Here is a 26,403-nt window from a genome sequence, read left to right as displayed (position 1 = left end):
AAGACATAATGGCTGCCAGAAACATCCTCAGAAATGCTTTCTACTATTCTGAGTCAGAGTTTGTAGTTGCCTTGAATTCTCTTGTGTTAATGTCAACTTTCTTATATAATATTCTGAATTCTTTCTCTCTTTTAAGGTTTTCTATATATTTAAGTTCCTTATTTAATTGGTTTTGTTTCTTTCTTTTGTGTATACTCTTTTCTATTCTTCTCTTTGTCTGGTAATGCTCTACAGCTCTTTTAATTCTTTGGGTAAGCATTTTTTGTAGACTTCATTTGATCTCTTGTTATTCCTGCATTCATGGTCAAACCAATGATTTTCGCGGTTACAATTTTCTGTTCCTATTTCATTTTTGCTGCTGCTTCAATGTCTTCCTTTATGCTGGTCCAGTAGGAGTCTATATCTTTCTGGACTTCTTCGTTTACATTTTGATTCCTTAGACTCATGTCGAATACGTGAATAATAAATAAATATAATGAAGATTTTTGGAATATTTAATTTCAGTTTAATATTTATCTTTCACTTACATTTGCTGATCAGTCATTTCTTCGAAAATGTAGCCTCTTATTCTATGATGAGTATCTGATGCTAATACAGTTTTACCATCCTGACGACACCACAAGCCGTTTACTCTGACGCCCTCCCAAGAGTCCAAAACGTTTCCTTTCAAATCGCATTGATAAAAATGTCCTCGTACGCCTCCAACCTGCAAACAGCAAAAAAAATTAGATGATAACAATAATTAAGTTTAATTAATTACCTAAATACCGGGTGGTGAATCGCCAAATGGGCCGTAGGAAACTCAACGGGAAATTCTAAATTGTTGAATTCCTGCTTCCCTAATTATTTTACATCAAAAGTTATAAAAAACTTTTTATAGAGGAGTGAAATCTGCTTTAAAAACAAGTGTTAAAATTGTTCTACGAACTAAGCGTACTCCAAAATTTTGCAAAAATACAATATATTTTTCAGGCTACCCCTTAAAGTCAGGCCACAGGCGGTACAAGAATGTGTATGACTTGTTGCGTTTGATCATATTGATGTTTCTGATATTTGACAATATTTGAATTGTCAATATTTTTATTTTATGATTAAATTATAAACAACAAATTTTCGCAAATAGTACTACTACTGGTTAACAATAAATAGTATTTTGTAAGCAATAAATTATATTGTTTACAAAGCAATAAAGTTGATGAAATGTACTCAGTTCACGAAAAATCGCGATAATGCTATATTCAGGCAATAGTGCGCTCCAATTAAATTTCAGGTTATACAACAATTCAAAGAATTTCAATATAGTTTACTGTGATCCTAAAAATAATTTATGATAATTTCTAAACATAAAACTATAACAAATGTTCAAACAACAAGCCATTTTGTACTAAGCAGTATCCCAATCGATTGTAAAATTCTCGTCTAACATTAGCCAGAACACGTGGCGTTATTTTTGCACACTCTTCAATAATTCGTATTTTTAATTTTAATGCTTCTATATCTGTAAATTTTTGGTCAGAATTATTTTTTGATTTTAGATGCCCCCAGATAAAATAATCGTTTGGAGCTAGATCTCCCGATCTCGGGTGCCACTTAATGTTACAGTCAGGTTCAATCAAACAATTATCAAAGCTGTTTTTAAGGAATTCCTTAACCACCCAGTTATTGTGCGCAGGGCATCCATCCATTTGAAACCAAATTTCTTCTTCATTTGGAGCTATTTCTGCAAGTCTAGGTAAAATCTCTTCTTGTAGCAAGTCTAAAAACTTTTTTGAAATTAAATTTTCCTCATAGAAAAATGGTCCAATAATATTGTGTTCAAATATTCCTAACCAGACATTTATTTTTCGACGATATTGGGTATGGCTTTCAATAATATCCTCAGGCTTTCCTGTCGACCAAATCCTATAATTTTGAACATTTGGTTCATTATTTAATGTAAATGTATATTCATCACTAAACAAAATGTTTTTTTTAAATTGTCTATCTGCATTACCCCTCTCTAAAATTTCATAACAAAATTCCGCTCGTCACTCAACATCTCCTTCCTTAGTTCTTGAAGACATTGAAATTTATATGAACGGAAATTATTCATTTTCACAAAATTTTTAAGACCGTGGAATTATGAATATTAAACTGGTCTGCAATGGTCCGAGAACTTATTTTAGGATTTTCTACAACTGCTGTTAATACATTTATTTAATTTTGAGTTTCTAAATTTCTTGGTACCTCAGCAATATTGTTTGTACAGGTGCAATTAGAAATCACGGTCCCAGTATTTTAAAAATGCTGTAAAATCCTTTGAATTGTTGAATGACTTGGAATTGGTTTATTGCGATATCTTATGCTAAATAAAGAACTGACAATTCGCACACTATTGCCTGAATAAAACATTTTTATTATTGCTACTTTCCCCTCAACTGAATACATTTTTAATCAACTTTATTGTTTTTTAAACAATAAATCACAAAATAAAAATTTTGGCAATTCAAATATTGTCAAATATCAGAAACATCAATATGACCAAACGCAACATGTCATACACATTCTTGCACGGCGTGTGGCCTGAAAAATGTATTATATTCTTGCAAAATTTTGGAATACGTTTAATTCGTAGAACAATTTTAACATTTGTTTTCAATACATATTTCAGTCCTCTACACATAGTTTTTCTTGACTTTTGGTGTAAAATAATTAGGGAAGCAGGAATTCAACGATTTAGAATTTTCCACTGGGTTTCCTATGGCCCATTTGACGATTCACCACCCTGTATACTTTATATATACAGCATCGGAAAGAATTTAAGGTAGGTATGCGCTTACTACGGTAGGAAATGAGAGAAACATATTTAGAAATGAGAGAACAATTTCCGAAGTGTAAATTGAAACGTCAAACATATTTAAAACGATATATGTAGCTATATAAATTGGCCGGGCCACTATTCGCGATTGAAAACAAAATATCTGACCTCTGGCGGAATAAATTTAAACTACTAAAAGTGGTATAAAAAAACCAGACAGCTGTTGATTTGAATAGAATTATTAAATTTTTTTAGTAAATTTCAGCATTATGATTTCGTTAAAGTATTTTAAATCAAATCGATATTGTTCTATTCCTCATTGATTTCATGGAATCAAATGAACTATCTTACAATAGAGTCAAGTTCAAGTTATTTATGTTAATATACAATAAAGTACTTACATATGTCAAAAATTAGTATAAAATAAAAATTAACATATTAAAAACAAGGCATAATATAAAATAATGCATATATTAGTTAAGACAAACATCACACAGAACATTATACTCTGGGTTACCAGGTATACACAAAATAGGATTCATCAATACACAAGCCAGATCCAAACATTAAAGTTAAAATTTTAAAATTCACCACTTGAAAACTGCTTCCCCTTCAACCAATGGTCTCTTTGCTTCACCACAATACTCAAAAATATCATTAAGGCTAATTTTCATTATAACTCGTCTTAAACCAAACTAAACATGCAAAAGTAATGGTAAACATTGTTATGTTTGTTTATACCATTTATATCGGCCATGACACTGCAATCGACCTGCCCTCTACATTCAGTTTTAATCGCGAATACCAATTCATTTCGTAGGCATGTTTCTGTAAGCCGTAGCGTTGCCAGGTCATCGAAGTCAGAAAATCATATGCCGTTGTTCAAATTATCGTATTTTATAGTACCGATTATTGTACTCACTTATATTCTATTGAACACAACATTAACAAAGTAGAAAAAGTAATTTAAATATTATGTTTATATGGGATTAAGCCACAATTATTGATTGTAATGAAAGTTACATTTTTAACTACTAATATTTGACGATTCGACTGCCACTCCAGAAATCGCTCTCAAAAGATTATTTTAAAGAATTCTGCGAAAATTTATAACCAAATTGTTTCTTATTAGGTTATGTCCTTTCAAAATTGGCATATTTGGCCTCGATCTTGTAAGCAACAGCATGTACATGGCTGAAAAAATCTGAGGCTGGTGTTTTACCCTAGGAATATCAAATTCTGACTGTTTTGTGTTTTTTTTTGTTTGTGTAATCTGTAATATAATTGTGGTTGTGCAACGTAGATTGCTGAAACATCAAACATTGGACACAAATCTACGTTGCACAACTTACGTTCATTATCATCAACAGCTATTCCATCCATTGTCGGACGTAAGTCTCCCTTAGGTGTGTCCATTCATTTTGGTTTGTTGATTTTTGCATTCATTCGAGACCAGCCATTCGCTTGATGTCATCAGTCCATGGTGACTTGGTGACCTGGTGACCATGGTGATGGTTTGAAGTCTGCCTCTACTTCTCTTATTTGCTCTTGGTCGCCATTCAGTAATTCGCTTCATCAATCGGTTGTCTTCCATTCTTAGAATGTGTCCTGCCCAGTTCCATTTTAATACGGCAATCTCTTGGATCACATCACATCTTGTATTTGCGATTGCTGAGCTTAATTGAGCATTCTCCGTTCCATAGCTCTCTGAGTCACTCAAAGTTTGTGGATTGTTGTTAAAAGCCCATGTTTCAGTTCCATTCGTCAGAACCGGCAATAAGTACTGATTGAAAGTTTTTGCCTTTAAAGTATTTGGTAAGTTTGATTTACATACTGTTTGTAATCTTCCAAATGCTGCCCATGCTAAGAAACATCTTATATTTAAAGCAGCCTTTAGGTTAAGCTTTGTTAATTCGACTTTTTGTCCCAAGTATATGTACGACTCAACCTTTTTATATTATTATTGTCGAGAGTTATATTCTGAGTTATATCTAGAGTTTTGTTTATTAGATATTTAGTTTTTGCTAGATTTATTTTTAGTCCTATTTCTTTTGATTTCGTATTTAGGTCTAATAGCATTTCCTACAATTCTTCTCTGTCTTTTGCTATTAACGCAACATCATTGGCAAATCTTAACTGATTCAGGTTTTCGCCGTCTATCGTCACTCCTTAATTTGCCCATTTTAAAGTTCGAAGCATAGGTTCTAAAGCTAAAGTAAATAGATTGGGTAAAACAGATTCACCTGGTCTATTAAGGTATATGAACGGTAATTCATGGGCGTGAGAATTACAATAAAAGAATTAACACGAGGAGCGTAAAAGTTATCACCATGCAGAGGTCTTAAAATGGTACTATATACTGGTACTACAAAAATCCAAAAATATATTTATATTATAGATCCTATAGTTTTGATTTTCACCAGTTTCACATTTCACTTATCAAATAAAAAAATAAAGTGTTGAAATACTTACGACAAATTTGGTTCCATCTTTATTCCAGGCACAGCATACGAGAGCATCTTCTTGCGATTGTGTAACCTTAAGGAAGTTTTCCGTTTCTATATTCCATAGCCACACTTCTGGACTATCATCGGGACCACAGGCAATAAGATGAGTAGAATCCGGATTCCACGATATGTACGCAGCACCTTAAATGCAAAAAAGCAAATGATAAAAAATTTTTTCGTCAACTCAATATGGCAGCTGTTATCATACAAATAAATATTACTCGGTGACTCGTATTATCTTTTGAAATAAAAAATTAATTCAAATATCTAATATATATATATATATATATATATATATATATATATATATATATATATATATATATATATATATATATGTTAGTTTTGATATTTCCGCGGGAGCTGTATGTTATATCAATGGTATTCCGGGTTTGACTCCGCGTTAAATGTTGTTGGTTTTGATAAAAACCATTTTGACGACGTTTCGGCAAGATCTCACTTGCCATTTTCAAGTCTCTCTGGATGGTCGCTACGGGTGTTAGGCAGCTGGCTTTTGTAGTTACTGCGTGTTGCGCGCGCTCTTGTAATAGGTCCGGTGCGCAGGTCAGTGGGCGGGGTCTTGGTCGATTCCGTTCTTGCGTTATTCTTCGGGATAATTGTTTTCCATGTTTTTGGCAATATTTGGGCATCGTCTCGAGAATTTAAATTATTTTCTTGTTTATCTATTTCTATTGCTTCTCTGATAATTCGTTTTCTCTTGTTTTCGACATTCGCTAACATTACCGTATGTTTGAGGTCAATTTTGTGTCCTGTAGCTAAAGAATGCTGGGCTAGGGGTGACGTCGTTTCTTTTCGTTCGATGGCATTGCGATGTTCTTCTTGTCTTACTTGGATCCTTCTATTTGTCTGTCCAATATAATATATATATATATATATATATATATATATATATATATATATATATATATACATATAAAATTCATATATATTCATATTCATAATAATAATAATAAATCATAATTTGTCCACGAGGTTTTATCAGAGAGCCCCCCCTTCCCAACATGCATCTTTAAGGTCTTGAAGCACTGTTCGTTAAAAATAAAAACTTGCCATATGCGTTGCGATCGGCCCACTACCTAAACCGTCATTGCAATGTTGCCAATTCTCATAGCACAGCTTATGAAGTAGAAATGGCTTTGGTACATTACTATTTTTTAGATTATAATATATATCATTTTATTTTTAAATTTATTACATAAAATATATTAATAAATATCACTAGAGCGTTAGAGATATAACGATATTATTAATTTGGCAAATAACAGTTGTTTTTGAATTTAAATGTAACAATACATAATCTTCTTTCAGTCTACTGACAATAATGAAGCATTAAAAAATGAAGAAACATTAGATCATAGTAAAAAGACTACTTGTGGCTGTTTAAATAAAATTAACTTACCAGTATTGTGCCCTTCCAGTACTTTCTTTAACGATAAAGTACATGCATCAGGATCCACGTCCCAGATGATAACATTTTGATCTTTGGAACCTGTGGCTAATTTGGTCCCATCAGGAGAAAAACTACAGAACCATACTTCATCACAATGATCATTTAGTACCTTAAAATACAAATCAAGTTTATATTTGTATCGAAACAAACTGCGTTTTTACATTTTTTGAAATAAATGCAAAAAAAACATATATTTGCTATATTTACAGGCCATTATCACAATTTTTAATTTAAAGAAAATGTTTGCATCAACAAAATGTTATTATTAACTAAATCATACGACAATATACAACTCATATAATTTCGTTTAAAGTAAGGAGAGGTATATAGATGATGTGTTCTCATTTGGCCTATTGGACTATAAGCACTTAAAAAGTTTTTAATCGACACCAACTCCCAACCACAACTAAAATGAATTTCAGGAAGAAAAAACCTGCTAACGAAGATTTTATCAAAAAATTATTATGCATTGTCATTTATAAACAAGGAATTCCACAGGATGGAAGAAAGAAAACAACAAAACACCACAAGCAATATAGAAACACTCACTAGAAGGGATTCTAAGATGACAACAATACCATAATACGTAAAGGGCTTATCAGAAAAATTGAAAACGGTAGGAAACAAGTACAACATCACAATAGCATTCAAAACAACCAAGACACTTATCCAAAAACCAAACCCAATAACAAACAAGAAAGATCAAAGAACTGCATCTATAAAATACTCTGTCAATGCGGGAGAAACTGCAAGACCACTAAGTGTCAGGATAAACGAGCATGAAACATAAATCAAGAACAGAGAGACATGAAAAAGAGAAAAGTCAACGAAGCAGCTCTCATCCTATTTAATGAATAAAAATGTGAGTCAAACCTATAAGCAGAATGTAGCAGGCTTTGGTTGCGAATACCAAAAGAGGTGAATAACAAGAATATATCAACAGAAGCGAATTAATAGGAATTTATATACAATACATATTCAACACATAATACACAAACATATAATCTATTTTAACACACATTTCACCAAAATATATAAAAACACACACAAAACAGTAAGAATTTCATATTCTTCAGGTAAAACCACCCCCCACAGATTTTTTCAACCTTAAGCATACTGTTGTCTACAAGATCGAGGCCAATAACAGCTTAAGGCCCATTACAATAAATTGTGGTTTAATCCAGCATAAAATAATATTTAACTTAAACATGTCAGAAGAAACCTAGTATCACAACCTCTTTAAGTACTTACCTGTATTGTATAAATAGGGAAAGACGATTTCGGGCAACGGTGATCAACTAATAATGATGCTTCTGGTAAAGAAACTCCCTGAGAGGTGTTGTGGTGGCTACAACGTATAGCCTGAAGTTCGAGTGCTTGATTTAACAGCTCGTGAAGTCTATTCGGCGGTAACATTATCGAAGGCGGTAAGTACGACTGTAATTTGTTCATCAGTACCATGCGAGATTGCATCCCTTTGCCTTCCCTGAAAATATTAAATATAGCTCAGAAAATATTACTGCACCAAGCCTGAATTAAAAAGAGATTATTGTTTTACATCAAAAAATAATAAAGTGTTGTGGACATGACAATCAAATTCGTAGCAAAAAAACAAAGATCCTTCCCTATTCTTTCGATTTACAACCAACTAATCAATATGGCAACAAACTTAGACCACATAGAAAATACAGTACAAGGTATATTGCAACAATAAATAAAGGTATCATCTTTACGAGAAATTGTTTTGTATTTCGAATGACGTTTGAATTTTTAGTTTGACATTGTGAATTGGTTAGGTTGGGTTAGGTTATTATATATATATATATATATATATATATATATATATATATATATATTTTGTTATGTTTCTTCTTTCCCAACCAAAGAAAAATAAATAAAAATATCCATCGAAATAAAATTTCAAGATATCAATATAGACAAATTGTATATAGTAATTTAAGATAAGATTTAGTGTAGATAAGAATAGAAATTTGTACCGTTTTTCCGTTGCAAACAAAATTATAAAAAAACCTTTGTTTAGAATTAGAAGACATTTTACCTGAAGTTAATCTCTTCATTGTTTGTAGAGTCGAGTATTAAATGACCATATTCTAATCTTTTGAAATATGTATAAATGATGTATTGAAAAAAACCAATTTTAAAGTAAGCTATTTAGTTTTCTCTGAAACCGAAATTAGGCTTTTCCAATATCATAGTAAACACAATTTAAGCTTTTTGATTGGACGGTCGTTTTTAAATGGGAATTTGGGAGTCGATGATGAGACAGGAGAAGTCAGTCATATTTTGGTCATCGAAAGGAAACAGTCGTGTGTCTCAAGATAGGGTGTGGTTCGTGAGTTTGGATACCGGCGTAACGAAAAGAAGTGAATAGTTTGAAGAAGGAGATAACAAGTAGATTAAAAGAGGTCCTTGTATCTACCGTGGGCATTTTTATAAAGTATATGTGAAAGTATTCTTACGGCATCAAGTTGACAAAAGGAGGTCCTGGTGTCATAAATAAGTAGCGGAGTTTGGAGAAGTGAATCAGGTGTTTTTTGTGTAGTCTGCAGGAGGTTTGCAGAGACGTAAAGAAGGAGCCGAGGTGCCAAAAAGGGGAGATCACATCTTTGAGGAGACTGGACTTTTCTGGGTATGTTCCAACATACAACTCAAGAAGAAAATAAACTGTAAGTGTTTGTACAATTGAATTTTATATCTGTGAAGGATCGTTTCGACATCATGGTCATTAGCATTCAAATTTAAGAACTGAGATTTTGTTAGGCTAATCAAAAGTTTAAAGTTTTGTGGTTTCTTTTTTTCAAGTAAAGAAAATTTTAAGTAAAATTGGTTTTTCACGTAATATAAATGTATGTAGCTTTATAATCTTATTATCATAATAATTTGATTTATTTTCTTGTATGCTGATTGATAAGATAACGACAGAATTTAATAATTGTTTTATTCGTTCATATAAAATAAAGAAACGTAAATCTTTGTAATATAATATATTTGTATTATTATCCTTTCTTCTCTCCCGATAAAAGACAACTAGAAAATCTTTTGAATCCATCGAACACAGGTAATATAAGGATTATTTTACTTTTGATAACAGATAAGTTATAATTTTTTTTATTGGCTCAATAAACTAAGTTTGAACTCAAAATAAACAATCATAACAATATATATATATATATATATATATATATATATATATATATATATATATATATATATATATATATATATGACACTGTGACTCAGTTACTCGATACTGAGGAGTAGGCAGATTGAAAAGTGTCGTTTGACGGTTCTTGTATTTAGAGGTACAGAACACGATACTGGTACGTCACGAGTGAGGGGAGTAGGCAGATTGAGACCGGGAACTCGAACGGAATCGTATCCATCTTGAAAATAGCTCCAAAATGGGTGCCGAAACCTCGAGCAATAAATTCTCAACGCGGTTCTTCCCGAGAACTTAGTGATTTTCATTTATCTGACAGCGGAAATCTATCTGAACATTTAAATTGCATAAATAATTACTCACTGAGGTAGAACTGTTCACAAAAAAAAAACAAGACAAACATTTGTACTACACTTTTACAATTAGACTGACAATTTTAAAATAAGTTAAAATACACATAAAACAACAAAAAGTGTATAGTGGGATAGACGAGTTTATTTGCATTTGGATATATAAAATAACGTATCAGGTACATGGTAAATTAATTTTAAATTAAATGGATTGCAAAATATTTCTGTAGATGCTGCTTAACTGATTCGTATCTGCTTTTTAATTTATTACATTTTTATGTTGGTAATACAACACATTCCGAGAAACTGCCTATTTTTATAAATAGTTACTGTTTGTAGGATTTCTTAGTATAGTCAAACTTGTGACCTGTGTTGATGATGTGTTCGACAACAGCGCATGTGTTTTTACCTTTATGGCAGTCACTTTTGTGCTGGGTAATACGTTGTTTTAACCATTGGCTTGTCTGTCCAATATAGCAACCTTCGCAGCCTAAACACGGTATTTTGTAGTATTTTTATATATAGTTTGTTTGAATAAATACCGCTGCAACCACACAGAATAAAATTAATATTTGCTTACCAATTTGTGCGTTCAAGCAACTCCTCGGTACTGGAACACATCATAAAGCTGGATAGCTGATGAACCCTTGCAGTATTGTGCTGCAGTGGTGTTAATTCATTTCTTAGCACATGCAACGCATCCAAAACTCGCCCGTCTTCTAAAAATTCTAGATACTTCTGCTCAAGTATCAAAAACTTCATTTCCTGAAATTAATTAGATGAAATTGATCAATTTAAAAACATGTATTATAGGTAATTTATGTCAAATGAGTAAAACGAGGGTAAAACCCTTTGAGGATTATCGAGGCATCCGGCTTATAGTATGCCATATCTAATGGTAATAAAACATATGTTTAACCTTAGTTTCTTTAATCGATTTTTAAATTATAGTATAAAGAAAAAAAAACAAATATTTCAAATTACAACGATGTAAGGAATACAGTGAATTCAAATAAAACATTAGTTAATTTTTATTGAAAGAGTCTGTAATGCTCTTATGTTTATAATTTTCGCACTTTATTTCGAAAGTTCGATCTCTAAGCCGACGGAGAAACATAACTTCAAATGGCTATCAAATTCGTTTTCTTCAGCCCATTTTAAAGCTGTGTTGAAAGCTCCTACTGCTTCTGAACTACAAACTTTTTCGGATTTCACACGGATTTTCGGAATCACAAAATATGATTTTTTATAACAAATAAAAATTTTGATTTTTAATTAAGTATATAACATATTATTCTTACCTACTTTTAACAGAAAATTCCTGCTTTTTTACCAGGGTTAGGATATATTTGGTCAGGTTTGGTTATGTTAGGTTAGGTTTATTATCATTGGGTTACATTTTTAATAATAAAAGTAAAAAAAAAAAATATGAAATTTTTCAAATAAAAATCGTGAGCTTCTTAGTCTGATTTTAAGTTAGGTTGGGTTATATTGTTTTAACAGAAAATTACTACTTTTTTACTAGGATTAGGATTGGTTAAGTTAGGATAGGTTTATTATCATTGTTTTACACTCTTAATAATAAAATGTAAAGAAAAATATGAAATTTTTCAAATAATACAAATTGTGAGTCAGAACCCCACAGCGTTGCCAAAACATCAGAATAGTTAGTAAGTGAGGAATTTTTAAAATATCAACTATTTGTCAAACTGTTATATTAACAGTAAATTCACTTAGTTTTAAGACTACTGCAACACACTAAAATACATAAGAAAACATTTTAATACAAAATTAAATATTCTAAATTTTAAACTTACCTCTTTTAGAGCATTAATAGTAAAAACGTCCCGCCATTATTTCTTGTTCAAAATAATCTATCTTATATGAAAGCTTATCAGCTTTCTACAGACTATTTAGTTGTTTTGGCATGGCATCATAATACACAACAATAATTAGTTTTTAAAGCTATTAATCTAAATTTAATATGTATTTATAAATACAATTTATTAATATATACATTATGATCAAATTGTGTAAGAAATCAAAACAAACAAAATTCTTACTCTAAAAGAGCGGCAACACTTTAAACAATTTTGCCACACGCTGAATTGTCATTAAAATTTGAAGTATTCCCGAATCAGTTGCGTACAATTGTCAAACCTATTTAATTAAAATTATTATTTTGTGGAATATTAGACTTAAAGAGGTATTTCATAAAATATTATTATTAATAATAACAAATGTTTTTGGTTATTTAATCAATATAATTCTAAAATTCCCAATATAATGATGATTACATTTTTCTGATTATTATACCATGTTGACACCTATGAAAGATCGAGCAGTTCCGTATGGGTTTCGTATTATTAGCTGTGTTAGGAAAATTTTAACTCTAAGGTTGACGTTCTGGAAATTTTAAATATAAGTGATTCCACTTTATATAAATTGTGACGTGCAACGTTTTTACTTTGAAAAATGGTATACATATATTATTTTAATGTGGGATTCCCAGACATACTTTTAACTGTTAGGTATAAAATCTTTGGATTCTCATGGAATCAATGTAATATGCTCTGTGGACATATATTTGTGTAATGTGCAATATTAAAACGGACATAACCGACATTTCCTTAAAGAAATTTCCTTACGGCTGCGTTGCCGTGTAGATGATAAAAGACAATTTCATATGAAAATAATGATATATTTTCCATTCAAGTGTACTATAGATTTGCAATATTTTTGCAAAAATCTAAATTTGGCAATTGTGGTTGAGATATTGGTGGGGAATAGCATTTTCAACCCGTTTCTTGTTTGATTGTCACCAAAGAAAGCTATAATGGAGTGCAGTGGGTGTAAACAAAGATTTATTGAAAGTTTTGCATTGTGCTTGAATAAAGGTAATGCCCAAGAATTTAGAGATTAACTCTATCGGCAAAGAAATGAACCATTTTGTATTTTTTGGGCACTTTTACTAGTTTCCAGCAAAGAAAACATTAAAATTTAAGGTTTTTTCACTTTTTTGGATAAGTCCACAAAAAATTGGGCATTTTTGAGGCGTTCTGTCTTACTTAATAATAAAAGCTGGTATATCATTTTTTTAAATACATACCATAATATTGGCATCTTGTCCCAAAAGGGGACGTAATTCTTGAAGGTCATGATCAGCCTTTGACCAGTCTCCATCCATGACATGCTGACGGAATTTCGCAGCTGCTGGATGATCAAGGCGACAGCCTGACTCGTCCATAAGTGAATCAGATGTTTTACTGTAAAGATAAATATAGCATATACATTTATTAAACATTACAAAAGATTGAGAAACTAAGTTATTTTATATTTGTCTTTGTATATTGGCAAATCCCCATTATTTTTCATTAAAAAAAACTTTTAAATTTTTTAAACAAAGTCTCACTTTTTAAACAGGTTTTATTACTTAAAAATGAGAGAAAATCACACGTGATAAAATTTAACGAAATGCTGAATGCTGTAGAAAAAATGCATCAATTTACTGACAAAAAATGCTCGATTTGCTGAATTATAATGTACAAAATAAATTATAAAAAATAAATATTTTTTTCATTGTTCAAGTATATGATTAAGCTTTTCAGGATATTGTTGTGTAACACAAATACTAATGATCAGGCTAAGTTTCGAAAGTGTGCATATTGATATGCATAGTGTACTTCAAAAAAATGTAATTAACAAAAGTAGTCATGAATAAGGCTGCAACAAAAACAATGTTACCTAGGGTTTATTTTTGATGGCATAGACTTCTACAAGCCATAGATGTTTCTGTTTTTCAACAAAGAATAAAATGCTGTTTGTATTTTTTTATCATAAACACTGAAAAATTTATTTCAAAACTTAAAAATTTTGAAATTGATAAAATGTTAGCTAAACTTATTAGTTTTATTAGAAGTCTGTTATCCTTAGTCGCACACCTACCATACTTATAGGTTGCATTCATCTCTATAAAAAGCAACTTCAGTAAAAATTTAAGAACAGTCTGTTGAATGCTGAAAAAGTTATGTAGGGAAATGTAACTTATCTTTAAAATACATGCAGTAAATTCCATGTTTTTTTAGTGAAATTAAAAATTCATTGTCCTATAAACTATTAATTAATTTAACAAATAGCCAGAGGACATTCTAATATACTGATTTAATATATATTTATTGAAAACAACTTCAAAAATTATTTAGAAGTCATAATAAGTCTAAGTAATAAGGCGTCTATGAAATTAGAAATAATGGGGATTTGCTCATATATATGTTATTGCTAAATATACTTTTCAATCCATTGTCAAGTATTCTCAAATGTGAATTTATCTACTTAAAACATTTAAGGTTAAAACTGAGGCTAAAAGTTAGAATTAAAAAACCACAGCTATGTTTTGCCTGTAAATATCTTGATTTGTGTTTTATTCAAAATCCCTTCTCCTGCTTCCTTTTATTAATATGATTAATTTTTATGTTATCACATTCTGTTTTTGTTTCTTTTTTTTTGCAGTTAGTTCCAAATCAATAACTTTTCTGGTTTGCCCAATCTTTCCAATTCTTAATTGCAGCTTAACCTTTTTTTTTTTCACCACTTCATCCCCTTTTTTTATTTTATCATATTCCAATTATTATATTTTTTCTTTGCCATTTCTCAATATTTTTAGACATTAACATTTTTTTTTAAATTCTTTTCTTAGTCTAATGGGTCATCTTTTGGTGTTTTATAATATGTATTATAAACTGGTCAATGTCCATCATTGAACATTACATTTTTCCTCTTAACTTATCTTATACTAACTTAACAGATTAATACATCAGCACCATGTTTTGCTTTATAATGTATCCTTCTTCAAAACTTCTTACAAACTTTATCTAATAATAATGTCACAGCTGCTTAGTAAGGCAGATTGGTCTACTATTTCTTGTTATTACAATATACAAGGAATGTATCAGAATAAGTACTATGTTTTAACCATCTCTTATTACCGTGGGTTGTATTCAAGGTGCTCATTTTAATAGCCTAAGGATTTTTTTACATACATAATCCTCACTCTTTTACCGTTAGTTGTTGAGTGAGGTGATTCTAGCTTTTGATAAATTTTCTCCATTCTTCTCTGCCATTTCTGTTGCTTCTTGCCAAGATTTACCCTTATTTTGAAATATTTCTGCTAAGTCGCTGTTCCACTCTTTTATTGGTCTGCCTCTTCTGTTTTTCCCTACTGGTTTAGCTTCCCCCACTCTTTTCACTGGCCTGTTACTATCCATTTGTGTTATATGACTGAACACCATGCTAATTTTTCTCCTTTATTGTGTCAAGTAAAGGTTTAATTTTAAGTCTGTTTCTTATTTCATTTTTGAGTCTGCCAGTCCTTCTTGCCCCTATTGTTCTTCTAAGTATTTTACTCTGCTGCTTGAATTCTATCCATTCTATTCCATCCTATACAGTATTTTTTAAAGGTTTTCTTACATTCACTATCTCATTTATTACATTATAAAAAGTATTGGGCTTAAACTATCTCCTTATCTAACTCCTTGTGTTTTTTCAAATGGTTGTGATTGCATATTTTGTGTTCTTATTGTGTTTATTGTTTTCATAATATATACTTTTAGTTACTTCTATCAGGTCTTCACTTACTTGTTTCTTTTTCAGGCTCTCCCATATAGTTTTCCTTTTGATTGAATCAAATGCTTTTTCCATGTCTATAAAACTTACATATATGTCTTTATTTTTCTTTAAGACCTTCTCTATTCCTGTTACATAGTGAATATAATATGGTCTTTGTGTTATGTCCTTTCCTGAATATACTTTGTATGTCCTCTAGTTTATGTAGTATTTCTATCCTGTATGTTCTTTCTATTATTATATCATATAGTTTTAATAGGGGTATACCTTTATAGTTCTGACAGTCTCTTGTGTTTCCCTTGTGTACTGGTAAAATTATTGCATTTGACCATTCTTTCAGTCTTTATTGCTTCCTCTAGTTCTTCTTCCTGTATAGCTTCTGTTTCCTCTGATCCACAGTTTATGTGGTTTTTATTTTCCTATGCTTTTACTTGCTCCCTGTTCAACAGTTGTTTAAAACTCCTCTCCATCTTTCCATTATATAATAATCATTGGTTAATATTGTTCGGCATTTGGTCATTATTTGTTTTATTTCTTTGTTGTTTGGCATTTTTTCGTTCTTTTTCTATATAACAATTTTACATTTTCTTTACTGGTTTCTTCCATTTTTTCTCTGAACTTGTCCTAGTTTTCGTTTTCTCATTGTTGACTATTTATTTAGCTTTTTATTCTCTGTATTATTTATCTTTCATATTTTTTTTGTGCATTTTGTCTTGAAGGTATTCTTTCCACAATTTCATCTTTTCTTTTATTTCGCTTTTTAGCTCAGTCACATAGACTGAGACAGCAGGCAAAGAACATAAAGTAAATTTAATATATTAGACATTTCCTTCTCATATCCCGAAGACAAATTGGGTTCATACTACTTCCCATACTACACATATTTCAAATTATTGCTATTAAGTTAAGTCTTTCTTCTTTATATTTTTACCATTAAATCAATAATCTTTCTGGTTCTCTGTTGATTTATTTATTGTTATAGCCAATTATAGTATTTGTTTTCTGGTTCCATCATGCTTCACTGTGTAGATGTATCATCTAAATTGTTTTTTAATAAATATCTATTGTTTTATTTTATGCCTATTTATTCAGTTTAATTTTTATTTTTCCTAACATATTTCTGCAATGATATATTTTTTTATGTTTTACATTTTCTTTTTGTTCATACTTTTTTCTCATAATTTATTGGATATATTTTATTTTTCTTTTAGTTTACTTATCTATAGTGTTTTTCCTAAATTACTTATATTTTATTGTTTATGTTTTCAGTTTAATACAAATTTCTGCATTGTTTCTTTTATATGATTATAGTAAACATCACGTCAATAAAATAAAGAAATATTAGGTATTTTTATTAAAAATAAAAGTTTTTGTGAGGTTTCAATAAATAGGTTATGGAAAAAGAAAAAAACAATGGTGTCTTAAAACTGCAATGACTTGCATATGTGCAACTTCATTTGAAAATAACAAAGCTATTTTTAAAACGAAAAAAATATACAATTCCTATAATTAAAAAAATATATCTTACTAAGTATTATAATTGATTTTAGGGGTCATTAACTTACGTCAATCCTTCATTTTTAAGATATTGCCCAATCAGTCTCACAATTTCTTGGTTCGTCTGGTTGAGGAAAAATCCATTTTCACCATCGGCGTGACCGTTTTCAGCAGCCCCGTTACTACAAGACGGTGCCCCATTTTGTACCAACCCGTTACTTGATTGCATTGTCTCGTTTTTTGTAGTCCTTCGGGTTTTTTTACGAGGCGGTTCACCACCGTCGTCCCCGGATGAATCACTATCCAGACTTATTTTTGAAATTCGCTTTACCTCCTCGCTTTCCAGATTTCTATTATCTTTTAAACAAAAATATATTAAGCTCTTTGTCTTAACAAAAACATCTATTACGTCATTAGTGAGATTTATTACTTGACAAAACGGAAAACGAATTTATTAGCTTTATTTAAGAAACATTCTAATATATTTATAGTAATTGCAAATTGTTTATAGCAGCACGTTCGATAAAATGTATGTCACATCAAAATGTACCACCCAAAAACAAACATCAGCTGAAATGTCTACGAACAGCTGGCAAATTTGACCTCGAACGAGAAACGAAAACAGAAACGAAAGAGGACAACAAAGGAAAGTTATTTTACGCACGCGTAATTATTTTTGCTGCGTTGGACGACTGAAAATTGGTTTCGTGTAATGTTGGAAACATTTTATCACTCTTAACTTTCTACTCGAATCTACTGCAATGCGTATTAAGTATTTTTGCAGAAATTTTTTCACATCGGCAACTAAGCTGGAAAGTTATTGACAATTAGTCTATTTTTCATAACAGTAACCTAGGCAATTTCACACTATATTATAGTTATGGTGAGGTATAGCTTGTCATTGTTTTACAAATATAAATTGGAAATATTTGTCCTACGATTCGTTATTTATTTATTATAAATATATTCAAACTGTAGTTTCCTTAAAGTCTCAAATTTAAATTTTTTTTAATAGTTCGTCACATATAGATGACATCAAACACTTAACATGACACATGACATCAGTTGACAATCATGTCAAAAGAATAAATTGTCTATGTCATATAACAATAAATTTTCTTAATACTCACACTCACAACAGCAGGTTTTGTAAATAGAATTATTTTATGTTAAATATCAAAGTACTGAAGATAATATAACAGTGAGACATTAAATGAAGCTTAATTAATTTACATAAAATTTTAAAATATATTTCCATTTTTGGTATTTAAAACATGCAAAATACAAAAGGCTCAATCCCTGGACAATCTCCAACAGTTAATGTCCAAGAGTTTTCTATAAGAGTTCCAAAAAATGTACAAAAAAGATATCACGTAATGCGATTCAATGGAACCTTAGATGTGGATTTTGAAAAATGGACCAAAGTTAGTATGGAAAGAGAAAATAATATGAAAGAGTTTAAAGGAGTAGATGAAGAAGTTCCAAAATTTGGGGCCGGTTCGGAATTTGGTAGAGAAGCTAAAGAGGAAGCTAGACGTAAAAAACTAGGTATAGTGGCTAGGAAATACAAGGCAGAAGATCAACCATGGATTTTAAAGTCATATGGAAGCACTGTCAAAAAGTTTAAAGGGATTAGAGAAGGTGAGTATAGTGTAAGTTAAAAATAGTTGTCTAGTAATCAACTCATATGTCAATTTTGGCGTCTTTTAAATTATTTTATTATTTTATGCCTGCATTTACCAGAGTTTTATCTGAGAAAATTACTTTTAGTAATCTTGGTTTGCTTTTCCCAACTTATAGACTTATAATTTACATTATTAATTGACATTTTTGCTAAGCATCTTTTTATTTATTTGAGGGTTACTATTTCACATTAAGCTCTGAAGTACCATCTAATTGATTTTCACTGGATGACTGGATCACTGACTTTCATTTCTGAGATTTTTTCTTTCAAGATGTTTATTTTACAGGTTGGAGTTTTTTAAATGCGTATCAGCATTCCATACAGAAAATATTAATGCATTTTTCAGTACAACTGCCTGAATTTTACTTGCAGTTAAGCCAAATCATTTATCAGTAAAATGAAATCTTAGCATACAGCTATCATATGATACACTTTTATCTTTGTCACTTATTGCTACCTAACAGGTAGAATAAAATTTCTAACCTCAAACTCTAATTTTATAATTTAAACACTTCAATAACATAGAAAAATGGGAATTGACTACCCTTAAATTACTTACTCAGTTCACCGTAAAAATTAATTGCTGTTAAAATATGTCATAGAAAATTTCTGATTATTGTATGATCCCACCTTATTAATACAATACAAATTGTGAAGATGTGGACAACTATTTTTTACTTTATGTATTGTAGTTGGTGGTAAATGTTTTACCTAACCGTTTTATATTTTTTCAGCAACTTAAAGTAATCTGTTTTATTATATTAGGTGGGGTTTCAAATAATACAGCATATTATGTATTTACACATGCAGAAGATGGAGCAATTGAAGCATTTCCTCTACAAGAATGGTATAAATTTCAACCTATCCAGAGGTATAAAGCTTTATCAGCTGAAGAAGCTGAAATGGAATTTAGTAAAAGGAACAAACACTTGAACTATTTTTCTTTGATGTTGAGAAAAAGACTAAAAGGAGAAGAGGAAACTGAATTGGATGAAGGTATAACCAGTTTTGTAATTTTATTATGTAAATGTGCTCTTGACTTCATATTTCCAATTTGAAATTTGATTATATAATAATTATTTTGCAATATTTTGAAGTAATACTAAATAATAAATAATTATTAAAATTACAATATGTATTTGGCATTTCGAAATTGGATTCCAATTAATTGATCTAATGCTTTTTTATACTTGTTAATCAAAAATTAAAAATGTTATAATGCTATATTTTCATACTTTTAGGTGAAGAGAAAAGCAAGAAATCTACATCCAAAAAAGAAAAGGAACTCAAAATATCTGAGATGGATGAATGGATGGACAGTTCTGATGATGAATCCTCTGCTGAAGAGGAGAAAGAGGATTCCGAAGAAACAGATAAAAAGAAAAAAGCTAAGAAGGTAGTTCCAAAGAAGAACAAAAAACGAGATACAGATGCCGAAGCATTTGAAGATTCTGATGATGGAGATGGAGAAGGCAGAGAGCTTGATTATATAAGTGATAGTAGTGATAGTGAGCCTGAGAATATAAACTTGGATGGTGTTGCAGAAGAAAAGGCTCTTAGAAAGTTGTTAAATTCTGACGAAGAATCAGATGAGGATAGTGAGAAATCTGAAAAGGAACAAAGCAATGAAGATGAAGAAAAAGACAAAGAAGGAGAAAAGAAAGATGATGTTGACGAAAAGGACAAAAAGAAAAAAAAGAAGAAGACCAAAAAAGATGCGAAAAAAGAAAAAAAAGAAACTAAAAACGATGATAATGATTTTAGTTCAGATAGCACTTCAGATGATGAATCAAAGAAAAATAAGAAGGAAGAGAAAAAAGTAAAAAAAGAAGAAAAGGAACTTAGTAGTGAGAACAGTTCACGGTCAGCTACTCCTACCGATAATAAGAGAAAACTTATTAATGACGCTTTGGCGGGACCTAGTCCTAAAAAAGTCAAAATGGATCTTCCTAATTTCATACCTGGCTCAAGTGAATCAGGCATTACAGAGGATGCCGTTAGGAAATACCTAATGAGGAAACCAATGACAACAACAGAATTGTTGCAGAAGTTTAAATCTAAAAAGACTGGTTTATCTAGTGAACAGTTGGTCAACATTATGACTCAGATTTTGAAAAAGATTAATCCAGTAAAGCAAACTTTAAAAGGTAAAATGTATTTATCTATAAAGTCTTAGAAAAGTGTAAATATAATGCATTACTCTAATAGTGGTATAGGAACTGTTTGTAATTTTGTTAACTTATACAAAATTCATGAAAGATAAATAAAATTGGTGTGTTTACTGAAAGGTTTTTTTTTTAATTGGAGATCATTCCCACAAGGCAAGAATGATTAATTATATTATTTGAGAAAAATGGTTTAACAGGGATTATACTTAATATTGTTCTGAATAATCCACATTTTTACTTTAAAATAAGTTTATTTTTACATGTTTCAATTTCCACTTCAGAAATTGTTCTCAAAATTCCAAAGTGAAATTGAAATATCAAAATAAACTTATTTTAAAGAAAAATTGTGGCTTATTCCTAATAAAAATACTAAAAACCCATTATGCCCTTGACAAGCAGGGCATTTTAATTTAACAATACCAGATAGACCTCAGATAGTGTAGGTATGAACATTTAGGTAAATTAAAGGTGCTATTATAATTGAATTGCCGATGTTTTAATGAAAGGGGGTCAGTCTTTTTAGGATTCATGTCAGTAGCTGACTGTCGTACAGAAGGGCAAAAACTCTTATTTTGAATACTGTTTCAAAATACCTACGGAATTGGTTTATCTTAATGTAGAGGACAGGGTTACGATGGAGCAAACGTTATGCAGGGTGCATATAGAGGATTACAAGCACTTATAAAATAACATACGCCAAACGCATTGTGTGGACGATCTATTAAATTTAATTTTAAATGATGCTGTGAAACGCGTTTCTGAAGTGTCAATTTTTTTTGATGATTTGAAAAAAGTATATCTTTTTACTTATAGTATAAAACGTTGGTCAATGTTAAGTAACGATAAATCGAAAAAATATAAAATTAGTCTTAAGAAAGTATGTTGTACTAGATCATCTTCAAAGTACGACGCTTTATTGGCTATAAAAAAAAATTAGTTATTGATAATGAAAACTTTGCATGAAATAAATTTAATTTCTACTAAAAAAGACTAACGTGGTGACTGTAAAAATATAATTACTGTTTTGGAATTACCATTTTATAGTGGTATAGGCAACCTAGGCACGTGCCTGGGGCCCGAAAATTAGGTTTTTAATTTTTGTAATTAATTATGCCGAATCTTTGTTTGATAAAGTCTACAAGAGTGGACGAGCGTTCTCGTGCTTATGCATCCACATGCGCAAGTGTCGATGTGTGTAAATACGATAGAGTCTCGCGCCTATCGAGTTTAAAAAGTCAACCGTAGCTATTTAAATCAGTCTCCTGAACGTTACGTGTTGTATCTTATGTGAGTTTTGATTGTGCAATTAAGACTTAAGTCCTAGACTTCATTGCAAATAGATTGTTTTGGATGAAAGGGAAAGAGTTGCACCGTTCCTCAAAAAATATTTAAAAGCTGCAGTTGCTACTGGATTGTTGGTGTAAACGAAGGGAAAAGGGGCGTCAGGATCTTCAAGTTAGCGTCTATCTGATCGTGTTCTCGATCTACAAAGCCTAGTTCAGAAGAAAAATGAAAGCTGGAAAAACAACTAAATCGAAAAAAAGCTACCGTCGACAAACGTTCTGCAATCAGCGAAAAGACAAAATCTGTAAAGAAAGTGACTAAGTTTAAAGAATCAGCATCAAAGACAGATAAAAAGCCGGTCAAGGCGAAGAAAGTTTAAAGGAAGTCAGCTCCTAAAACTGCGTTATCTTCATCCCCAGTTCCTACTTCCGCAGAGGCCAAAATAAAAACACCAACCAAAGCGAAGAAATCAAATAAAGGCAGTCCTACGAAAAAACCAAAGGTACCTAAGCTAAAAACTGCCGAGGCTACCGCAAGTTTCCCAAAAGGCTAAAAAAGCTGCTGCTCCTAAGAAAAAATAATTGGACTAATTAATATCTTCGAATTATTAAAACAAATGTTTTTATAAAAGCATTACATTATTTAATTAAAATAATATATAATAGACTATTTCACTCATCTTAAAATTTTCACATAATCTGACCAATCACAAACCAAAGACAGCTTGTTATCGCGAAAACACCAACTGTCTTTCAATTCTGATTGGTCATCAGCTTCGTGTTTTCAACGACGTAACCATGGATACCGATCGCAAAGTTTGACGTTTGCCAAAAAAATTATTGTAGCTGTATACGTCAAAATGAGTCGTTTCGGTGGTACTTCAAACGAAGTTATAAACCAAAACATTGAAGAAAATATACCGAGTAACACAAGAAAATCTAAATCTTATATATGGAGACAATTTATGATGTTCTGTGTGGATCGCAACTACAAATTAGATGCAGAAAATAACAACGAAAGACTAACTAAATTCCTTCCTCTCATTCTACTGAATTTTTGACCTATCACTTTGTTCATGAAATAGTCTAATAAAATACCACTCGTGATTTAATTTAGCTTATAAGTCTGTCTTTTATTTCTAAACTCAACTGAGTTTCTTAAAGAAAACACCACTCGTCCTACGGACTAGTGGTGTTTTCAAGCAACTCAGTTTCGTTTAGAAGTAAATCGACAAACATCGCGAAAATTGAATCACTAGTGGTATTACTATTGAAAATACCACAAATTTTGATCATGATATTGAGTAAAATAAATTGAATTAAAGATCTTTTTCTTCTTTCTTTTTAGTATGTAGTCTTAAAATGAGTTCCTATAAAAATTTAAGTGGGTGTGAAAATATAAAATGAAAAGCAGATCCAGATAAAGTGGCAAAACAAATGAAAATAACGTTGGAAAATTTTTTAACTGGAGATGGAGAACAATTAGAACAATCGTCATAAATTTCACCTGTTTAAACTATAGAAACATCATTTGTGTCCAAATCTATTCTGCAAAAAGACCAGCAGAAAAAAACAAGCAATTCCGATTGTAATGATGAAATAAAAGAAGAAAATATAAATTTAAAATCATCTCAAAGTAATGATAAAACTAAGGGTTTTGTAAACGACATTGCATTGTGGCCAAATACTTAACAGAGGCCATTCCAGAGTATTATACATATAAAAAATCAACTAAAATCAATAAATAAATCTTTGGAATCACCTTCTATTCGATGTAACGAAGGGTCAAAACAAATTACAAGAAAATTAACTATTGCCTCCATCTTCTGAACAATGAATAGCGGGGAAAAAGGTAAATGAGATTGGTTGGATTATACTGAAATCAAAAACTTACTGTACTATTAGGTATGTAAATTATTTTCTAAGCAAACAACGCTAATGACAAAACGAACGAATGATTGGAAAAATGTACATAAAAAATTGTCAGAACATGGAAATTTCACTGGCCACATTATCTGCTGTTATTAACAATAAATTTAAAGCAATTTTCATGATAGTGATGTTAGTGACTCTTCAATAGAGGAATAAAAATGTTATGAATAAGATTTAAACCTAGCAGAACTGAAAAATGAAGTATTACAATTTAAGACTTTTATAAGTAAAGAAAATATTATTTCGCCTGTACCCATGTGGTCATTTATTAAGAAAAATAATATTGACACATTCCCAAATTTAAACACAATTCAGCTTACAGTAAGTTGTCCTTGCTCTTATTATCTTTCGTTAGTTAAATAGAAACTCTTTCTCTTAAAAAAGAAGTTGTCGAACAACCCAGCTCACTTTCTAAGAAAAGCTGAGATGTGGGCCTTCTATGAAATAATCTTTCCAGTCAGGAGAAAGTAGAAATTATAGAAAATAAGACCACACCGGACTTGTCAATTAATTACCATTTTCGCGTGGCACTTTTCGGCAAATACTCTCACTCTTTTTTTTATCCCTAGCTGGTCTAAATATCGAAAATCGAGTTCTTTTTCGTTGTGGTTCCTGTTGCATGCCGTTGTCTCTATCAAACGGCGGTAAGTGTAATTTCAATTCACCATTATCCATCTATCTTCATAAAGTGCTTCCTACAGTCAATTTTCTCTCTTGTCGTGCAGACGTCCTGCAATTCGATGACACTGAGTCAATCCTGTTTGCCGTTTCCTCCATCCATTCAGTTCAGTCTATACTTCTCCAGTCTGGTCTATTGTGCGGATTGATATGATGTATTACCTGTACCTACATTTATTTGATGATGATTGATGTGCTGATTGAATCCACCGTAATTCGGTACCTTACTTAAATCATCTACGCTGCTTAAGACGTCCCAATATACCTGTTGCGGGTGCAACCTGTCAAGTGCCTTTATCGACGACCGTTCTATGAAAGAACGTTATTACCTGTGACTACCTGCCGCCGACTGTAAGTACAATACCGTATTCTTCAATTGTGAGTAGCTGAGATTCATCTTTTCTCCGGTGCTACCTAAATCGTTAGGAATTGATTTATGACTCAAGACTCATTGTCCTGGTTGTCTTTCTGTTTGATGTCGTCTGTTTTGGGTGGTTTTGGTGTCTTGCTTTAGGCTCTTGCCTCTTCAGGACGTGGTTTGTTTTTTTTGTTTGATTTGGCACTGGTTTTGGTGTTCGTGTATCCCTGGTGTTTGGTTGTGGTGACCTGGTCGTCGGAGGGGCGCCTGGACAATCAGAGGTCAAAGGCAATGTTGAAACGGTTCTTTTCAGAATTTTATTGATCTAAAAAATAAATTAGTATCTATATATATATATGAAATTTTGAATTTATGTATTTATTATTGTTAATTGATATCTATATGAACGCGTCGCGAGAGGGCAGCTCTGGCTGGTACCTCAACAAATAGACAGGTATCATATGCAATGGGATCGGGAAACCACAGAAAACCGATCCCCCCTGCCTAGAGCAAGCTCGAAGTGAGCATTTAGTGTTAATGGCGACGGCGGTAGTAGAGAGGAGTTGCCTCCTGTATATCAATGTATTCATCAGGGAGTTCGTTGCTGGCAAGTGCCAGTAAAATAGCGGGTAGGAAAGGGAGTTTGGGTTTAGGTCTTCTTCTGAATACATTGCCGATGGATGAGCAGGTAGTTTTCAGGATGCTTTGGGCTCTGAGGTTTTGGCCCCGGAATGGTGTTGATCGTGTAACTAGTAACTCCTGTGACAACTGAATAGATACAGGCACGTTCGAAAGGTACTGTGAGGTGCAGATTGAAATAAAAATTAGCAGCGCTTAAACCTCGAAAATTTGAATCAGTCGGTGCGAGAGACATA

The 26,403-nt window shown here is 31.3% G+C and overlaps 2 protein-coding genes across 2 annotated transcripts in view; one reads left to right on the top strand and one right to left on the bottom strand.

The window, feature by feature from the left end:
* The window catches only part of LOC140439299 (WD repeat-containing protein 26), a 29,460-nt gene extending 11,247 nt beyond the window's left edge, over positions 1-18,213 (bottom strand). The window contains exons 1-7 of the mRNA XM_072529127.1: positions 17,494-18,213; positions 13,416-13,572; positions 10,887-11,071; positions 8,027-8,261; positions 6,725-6,884; positions 5,270-5,445; positions 528-706 (exon numbers count right to left, since the gene is read on the bottom strand). Coding sequence (XP_072385228.1) covers positions 528-706; positions 5,270-5,445; positions 6,725-6,884; positions 8,027-8,261; positions 10,887-11,071; positions 13,416-13,572; positions 17,494-17,654 — 1,253 coding nt within the window. The 5' untranslated portion in view covers positions 17,655-18,213. The remainder of the gene's footprint in view (positions 1-527; positions 707-5,269; positions 5,446-6,724; positions 6,885-8,026; positions 8,262-10,886; positions 11,072-13,415; positions 13,573-17,493) is intronic.
* Positions 18,214-18,512: 299 nt separating this feature from the next.
* On the top strand, positions 18,513-21,410 carry TfIIFalpha (transcription factor IIFalpha). The gene is made up of 3 exons (XM_072529128.1): positions 18,513-19,066; positions 19,875-20,105; positions 20,351-21,410. The coding sequence occupies exons 1-3, from the start codon at positions 18,700-18,702 to the stop codon at positions 21,283-21,285; spliced, it is 1,533 nt and encodes a 510-aa protein (XP_072385229.1). The 5' UTR covers positions 18,513-18,699; the 3' UTR covers positions 21,286-21,410.
* The last annotated feature ends 4,993 nt before the right edge of the window (positions 21,411-26,403 follow it).

The sequence above is a fragment of the Diabrotica undecimpunctata genome, chromosome 4 (assembly GCF_040954645.1).
Source record: "Diabrotica undecimpunctata isolate CICGRU chromosome 4, icDiaUnde3, whole genome shotgun sequence".
In the NCBI taxonomy this organism is placed as follows: Eukaryota; Metazoa; Arthropoda; class Insecta; order Coleoptera; family Chrysomelidae; genus Diabrotica; species Diabrotica undecimpunctata.
Note: the sequence above shows the minus strand (reverse complement) of the source record. Positions and strands in the feature narration are given on the sequence as shown.

Excerpts from the sequence above, each read along its gene's own strand:
- TfIIFalpha (XM_072529128.1), top strand. The coding sequence starts at position 18,700 with ATGCAAAATACAAAAGGCTCAATCCCTGGACAATCTCCAACAGTTAAT. Across the intron at positions 19,067-19,874 it reads GTTTAAAGGGATTAGAGAAG|GTGGGGTTTCAAATAATACA; the intron begins GTGAGTATAGTG and ends TTATTATATTAG. Across the intron at positions 20,106-20,350 it reads GGAAACTGAATTGGATGAAG|GTGAAGAGAAAAGCAAGAAA; the intron begins GTATAACCAGTT and ends TCATACTTTTAG.